Source organism: Nannospalax galili, unplaced genomic scaffold (genome assembly GCF_000622305.1).
Source record: "Nannospalax galili isolate Female #2095 unplaced genomic scaffold, S.galili_v1.0 scaffold113, whole genome shotgun sequence".
Taxonomy (NCBI): domain Eukaryota; kingdom Metazoa; phylum Chordata; class Mammalia; order Rodentia; family Spalacidae; genus Nannospalax; species Nannospalax galili.
In genome coordinates, this window is record NW_008335444.1 from 5,906,840 (window position 1) to 5,914,380 (window position 7,541).

The 7,541-nt window shown below is 40.3% G+C and overlaps 1 protein-coding gene across 1 annotated transcript in view; it reads right to left on the bottom strand.

Annotated features, from left to right (window-relative positions):
• Positions 1–7,541, bottom strand: part of Kdm5b (lysine demethylase 5B) — a 99,264-nt gene that overhangs the window by 6,858 nt on the left and 84,865 nt on the right. The window contains exons 21-23 of the mRNA XM_008830330.3: positions 5,847–6,026; positions 4,814–4,972; positions 1,759–2,244 (exon numbers count right to left, since the gene is read on the bottom strand). Coding sequence (XP_008828552.1) covers positions 1,759–2,244; positions 4,814–4,972; positions 5,847–6,026 — 825 coding nt within the window. The remainder of the gene's footprint in view (positions 1–1,758; positions 2,245–4,813; positions 4,973–5,846; positions 6,027–7,541) is intronic.

Sequence of the window (7,541 nt, forward strand, 5' to 3'; positions counted from 1 at the left end):
AAAGGCTGACTATTGCCATTCCAATTGTACTTTCCTCATACCTTCACATTCTTTTCCTGCAGCCCATCTACAGGAGAATAAAAAAACTGCCCACATGTGGCAGTGATGTTCAGAAGAATCTATCTTTTAAAAATTTTTTTATGTATTTTATTTTTACGTGTAAGAGTGTTTTGCTGCATGTATGTAAGTGCACCCATGTCATGTAATGTCCATGGAGGCCAGAAGACGGTGTCCTGGAACTAGAATTAAGGCCGATTGTTAGCTGTCATGTGGATGCTGGAAACCAAATCTGGCACCTCTCTAAGAGGAGTCAGTGCTCTTAACCACTGAGCCATGTCTCTAGCCCCAAGAATCTACCTTTTGATAGAGCACAGATATAGACCTAAGGACAGAGTTCAGTTCTTAAAGTGTCTGTCATTCGTAATCATGAAGACCTGAGTTTGATCTCCAGCATCCATGTTTTTTTTTTTTTTTTTTTTTTTTTTTTTTTAAAAAAAAAAAAAAAAAAAAAAAAAAAAAGAGGACGATAAAAACCAGGCTGGCCTTGAACTCACAGAGATCTGCCTGCCTCTGCCTCCCGAGTGCTGGGACTACAGGTGTGTGCCACCACGCTCCATGTATTTTTTAAAAAGTGCTTTTATTCTCAGTGCTGGGGAGTAGAGGACAGGCAGATCCCTAGAGCTCACTGACCTGCCAAGCTAGCCTAATTGGTGAGCCTGAGATCCCAGTGAGAGACCCTGTCTCAAACAAGGTGGACAGCTCCTAAGGAACACCAGAGGCGTCTACATGCATAGACGTGTTCATGTGTCTGAATACACTTCCCCTTCCCCTCCAAATCACAGATGATATAAAACCCATACCCTTTCTTCTGAGGCAACAAAGCACTCAACATTTCTAAAGACTATTCCTCCTTAAAGGCTAAAAAAGATAAGGCAAAAGGTGGTCTCCTTTTTCATATAGTGACTTAAATGAAAGGAAGGAAAATAATTTTCAGGCAAGTCAAACTTTAAAACACAAATATCTGCAGAAGTTAAATTAGCATATGGGTTAACAGACAGATAAGCAGAAAAATTATTTGTATATATTAAAAAGTGCACATGTGCGCTCTAGAAACAGAATGTCTAAGAAAGAATTCCTGACAGTGACAAAGTAGTTCAGTTAACAGAGTGCTTAATCCTCAGAAGCAAATAACCAGAGTATGGTGTCACATGCTTATAATCCCAGAACTCAGAGGTAGAGGAAGAAGGATGTGAATTCAAGGTCCATCCTCAGACACAGAGTGAGTTAGGGGCCAGTGTGGGTTACATGAGTCCTTATCTTAAAATAACAAAAAGTAAACGAGATGGCTGGGGCAGGGAGAAGTATGTGTAAAAAGTACTTGCTGCAAACACATGATGATCTGAGTTCCATCTTTAGAAACGACATAAAGGTGAGAATGGCTTCTACAAGGCTGTCTGTTGACCTCCACACATATGCTATGCTCACATACATGTATCACGCACATATGTGCATGAACATACACACACCAGTAAAATAATTTTTAAAAGGCAAACAAACAAGAAAGAAATAATTCCTAATAATTAGGAAGAGAGGACATTAAAAGGACATTGCAGAGGTGAAGGGCTCCTAAAGTGGGAGGCAATAGAAAGTGCAATGACTATCAGTGACAGCAAAGGGATTACCAGACAGAGCTACAGGCTCAGAAGAAAGGCATAAGGCTTATGCAGATGCCAATAACCCCCCAAAATCCAGGCTCACCTTGTTTGTGTCTGACACCTGACCTGCTGAGGCCTGCCATCTGCTATACAACAGTCCAGAGCCCACTCTGTCTTGCACAAATTTTAGATTCCCTGATGAAAGCAGTTGCTGAGCTCTATGTTGCCAGTTCACGGTTCTTTCAATCATATAGCGAAGTGCATCTCCCTCTGGAAGACGAACCCGGATACGCTGTAGGGAGGCCAGCAGAGGCAGAATTTTCTCTAATGGAGGTTTCTCTGACCTCCGACAGTGAGGACAAAGCCAGATTCTAGGGCTTTGTGAAATACTGGGGACTGCCACACAACTAGTGTGGAAAGCATCCCTGCAGAGTTCACACTGGATCATAGGAGTCGCTGGATTCTTCTGACATAGGCAGACTTTCATCTCTACATCTTGGACAGGTGATAGCAATTTCCCTTCGTTGGCAAATCTGAGAGACTGCAAAGCTTCCATCTCTCTTAGGCGAGCTTCCCCAAGCGTTGCCATCTGAAAAGGAGTTAGCCATCAAGGATGTTGTCACAGAGAACTAGCCCTCCTCCACAACTCAAGATCTTAGTGGTTAAAAGGAAAGGCTTCAAAGTAGATTACCTTGCATTCAACTCCAGGGCACTCTACATCGCCCCCTATGGGGGGGGAGTCAGGGGCAGGTGGAGGGTGTAGGGGCAGACAACACATTCTACTGTGGCTAAGTTTTTGCACATATAAAATGGACTTGACAACAATATGTACTCCACAGGGTTTACAAAAACAATCAAATGAGAGATGTGAGACAAAACACTTTGCCTAACACATAGTAAATACAGTGTGTACAATTAATTAACCTATACCACTTCTTAAAAGTCCAACCTGTATATTTATATATAGCCTAGAGTATTTAGCTCTCTAAAAGATACTGACATTTGATACTTTGTGTATGCTCATTTCTGACCTCCCTTAGTTTTCATTCCATTAGCTTTTGTGGTCTTCTAAAAAGCACATGAGACAGAAAAGTTGCTAGAGCCAGGTGTAATAGCACAAATCTGAAAATGTGGCACTTGGAAAGCTAAGGCAAGAAGATTTGCCTGAATGAGTCCAATCTGAGCTACAAAATGAGTTCTAATTCAGCCTAAAATACAATGTGAGACCCTGTCTCAGAGAGAGTGAAAGACAGACTCCTCAGCAGCCACTACATTATATCGTGGCCGCTCTATGTTGCTTACTGCTCTTACTGCTCTTCATTGCTAAGTCATCTACGTGATGGACACAGAAATTATAAGTAATAAAAGTCGATACCTCACAAAACAAAAAGGAGTAAGTAAATATATAAACCATTTGGGGCTGAGGATGTAACCAGCACCACATAAAATGGGCATGGCGGCATATGTCTGTTTATGTATGTAGGATCAACTTCGCAGCCATAAGATTTGGAATGATACTGAACATACTTTTCTAAAAACCACTTATAAATTGCCCATAAATGGAACTTTTACAAGGTCAGACTAAGCACTCACTACATATAAGGCATCTGTCCAGATAAATTGGCCAACTGTCTCAAGAAAAACAAAGACCAGGAGAACAGATACAGAGGGGGGAGATTTTTAAGAATCAAGCTTCCCCCTCCAAAAATAAAAGCTAGAGGCTATGAGACCTCAGCTAATTTAACTAATTCTATCCCCAAGTCCTTAAAATGTTAATATGGAACAGTTAAAACCATTCCCAATAGTTACAAATCAGCTCACCTTCAGATCTATCCACTAGATCTACAAGTAAATTGTAACAAATATTTGATATATTAAGATAAAATGTTGTAAGATTACATTGTCTACTGCTGTTATTAACATATTAGTTTGTATGATGCTCACACACTGACAAAACTAACCAAGAATACACTTTCTAGAATTCATCCCATTGTTAAAACAGGCGGAGCTCCATGTGGCAGAGGCCAGATGGCCAGTCCCGTAATGCTCCATGCCATTAAAGCACCCAAAACACACAGCAATCCCCTGTTCTATCCTGACACTATGCTCATTGTGCTGGACAGTTTTAGTTGTCAACAGACATACCTGGGTAGAGGGAGCCTCAACTGGGGAACTGTCTCCATTGGACTGGCCTGTGGCCATGTCTGTGGGGAATCTTCTTGATTACTGAGTGATGTGGGAGGGCCTAGCCCACTGTGGGTGGTGCCACCCCTGGGCAGGTTGTTTTGTATTGTGTAAGAAAGCAGGCTGCTAGCCAGCTGCTAGCCAGGCATGGTGGTACATGCCTTTAATCCCAGCACTCTGGAAGAGGCAGGCAGATCTCTGTGAGTTCAAGACCAGCCTGGTCTACATAGTGAGTTCTAGGCCAGATGGGGCTATAGGGAGACCCTGTCTCAAAAAGATCAAAAAACAAAAACAAAAACAAAAGAAGAAAACAGGCTGAATATGTGCCAGAGGAGCAAGCCAGTAAGCTTCTGCCTCTAGGTTCCTACCTTAGGCTCCTGATGAACTGTGACCTGGGAGATGAAGATGTAAGCTAAATAAACCCTTTCTTCCCCAAGTTTGTATTGGTCAGAGTGTTTTGTCAGAGCAATTGAAAGCAAACTAGAACACTCATTAAGCACTACCTAGATACAACCTAACCATCTTGACACTACCTTGAATCAACAATGTTTAGTAGTAATATAGATCAACTATCTAGTATACTTTTTTTATTTCCTATGGCAAGTTAACAAGTTATCCTTTCAGTTCCATGTATGTACCTCTTAGCTTTGATATCCTTGGCTAGTATTTCTAAACTCATAGGCATTCTAAATCTTCAAGACTCAGATTGGCTGGCCCTGAATTTTTACATGCCTAAGAGTGTTTTTTCTTTTGCAAAACTTGGGAACTCATTAATGTCAGGCAAGTATTACCACTGAACTATACCTTACCAGTTCTAACATCTATCTATCTTTTAAAATTGATTTCTGAAAGTCCTTTTAAGCCAACCTGAGCATTCTACTAACCTTCCCAATATTTCCACATAGAACCTAAAAGGGTGAGAAATTATCTTTCCCAAAAACAGAGAAAGGAGAAAAAGATATCCTACTACGCACCGCTGAAGCAGTCTCTTTGCTTTCAGTTAAAGCCCTTTCCAGGTCACTCAGGCTCTCTAATTTGGGGCTTTTCTTCTTTCCACTTGGCAAGGGTTCCTTTAACTTTCTCTGTTTCCTTTTCAATCCCCAAAAGCCAATATCACACCGAGGACAAAGCACCTAATACGAGACAAACATAATCACTGGTGAAACAGATTTCAGATTAAGCAAAATAAAAGCCTAAGTGGTGGGAAGTATGCACATTTCTTATTAGCTAACATTTTTTTGAACTAGGCAGGCTTTAAATCTGCAGACTCTGTACTATTTAAGAAAAAAATAAATAAAAAACATAGGCCAGGAAGATGGCTCCATTGGTAAGGGTCCTTTCCATCAATCCTGGCAATCTGAGTTCAACCCCCAGAACCCACATAGTAGAAGGAAAGAACAGATTCACATAACTTGTCCTCTGACCTCCACATGCTCACATATACACATACATAGACACACATGCTAAATAAATAATTTTTTTTTTTGAAAAAGAAAAAAGGGAAGGTAGGCGGGAGGGAGGCTCAAAGATAGACTTTGATTTCAGATTTAATAAGTAAAAATGTGATATATGCCAACTGATTCTAATAATAATGAACAAGCAATGACTTATAGAGAATAGAAAAAGCATAATGAAAGCACTTCTATATCAGATTTACTAAAAATGCAGGTAATGGAGCATAGCCAAGTTTAGAATCATTTGAACAGAGAGCTTTACCCAGCTAGCTGAGGTGGTGCACATTTCTAATTCTAGCACTTGGAAGACTGTGACAGGAATGTCAAGGCTACCTGGCCTACAGAGTCAGACTCAATCTCACATACAAAAGTTCACCTAATGGAAAAATGTTCTTCTTTAAACATTGACTATAGCCTAAATATAGCCAGAAAAACATTTAAAGTTTGCTAAAAACATCTATGAGATGAGTCATCAATGCCACCTCTGAATGTGATGACTGTATTAAAAACTAGGAGATGCAATTTCTTGCACATGAGTTGGTTGCAAACTTACCTCTAAGAGAGAATACGGAGAATTCTCAGTCAAGAATGTATTAGAAGCACATTCTTTCCAAGCCTGAACCTCAGCTACTAGTAATTCCAATCTTGGCAAAGAATTCAGATGTACTGGGATAGATCGGCCTCTTGCGACAAGTTCTATGAGTGTGTCTAACACTGGCACACGTCCTCCCACCTAATAAATAAGAAAAATTACACCAATTTAGAAATGTCTATGTAAAACGGGAAGAGCACCATTCAGTCTGGTCCATGATCAATGGACTGATTCAGATTACTTCATGATTTCAACAAGTTAAATTCACAGATGCTGACAAAATCTGCCAGGTGATCAGTAGCTGGGGGCAGGGGCAATGCTTGTTTTCTATTTAACAAACATCCAGAGAATCTAGTTTGTACTAGACGCCAATGGATAAAAATGTTAATATGGCATTATGTTATGGCTCCTTTTTTCTGATCATTTACAGCCTTTTAAATTCAGCCATCACATTGCTCCCTCTGGACAATCAGCAAGAAATACAACAGAGATAAGTTTGTACTAACAAGGGATGGCAAGATGGTTCAGCAGGTAAAGACTGCCAAGCCTGACTGAGTTTGATGCCTACATATATAAAACTAAATGTTTTAAAAAAAATTTTAAAGTTTGGGGCCAGTGAGATAGCTCAGTAGGTGGGGGCATTTACACCAAATCTGACAACCTGAGTTCAATCCCTAGTATATACCTGGTGGAAAGAACCAACACAAGTTGTCCTCTGACCTCCATATGCACTATGGAATCAACTGTCTAGAATCACTCTGTTCTATACTTTTTGCCAGAGTGGCTAATTAATAGCACTGAAAATTACACATATATGGTACTGAAATACTGGTCAGGTCAAATACCCATAGCTTAAAAATTACACATATATGGTACTGAAATACTGGTCAGGTCAAATACCCATAGCTTAGGTGGTAGTGGTTTTAGAGGTGGGGCCGGGGGGACACAGAAGGACACCATACCTCCTACTGTTGTCTTGCTAAATGGACATGTTGTCAAGGGCTGACCTCAACTTTGGCCAGTGAAGCTTCTCTATACAGTGGGCAGCATTCAATGCAGAGACTGATAACAGATGCTAAGAATAAATGACTATTGAGTGCTCAGTCGAAAATCACCCACCCCCACCAAGGCTCAGGGAACATCATGGAAGTGGGGTCAACAAGAATATAAGAGCTGGAGGATAGAGGGAGTGCTGTGTAACGCTGCCTTCTGGATATGACAAGGCCAGCCCACTCATGAGGCTCAATGTTTTAACTGCACAGACTTTCACAAAATCAGTCCATTCTGACAGGCAGCACTAGTTAGACTGAGTTTCTTTGATTTATTTTATTTTTTAAAGAAAAGGAATGAAATGCCAGGCGTGGTGGCACATGTCTTTAATCCCAGCACTGCAAGTTCAAGGCCAGCCTGATCTACATAGTGAGTTCCAGGTCAGCTGGGGCTACAGGGAGACTCTTTCTCAAAGACCAAAAAATAATAAATAAATAAAATTATGCAAGTAAAACTACCAGTTTCTACTCTTCAGTAACTGCTTGCATTAAGTGTGAAAGGCTATTATTTTCATTTTATGTTGATATTTTGATTTCTTATGTGATCAGAGAACTTATTGTTTTCAAATGATCCCTTATACTGTTTATATCTAATTAGACTGAGTCA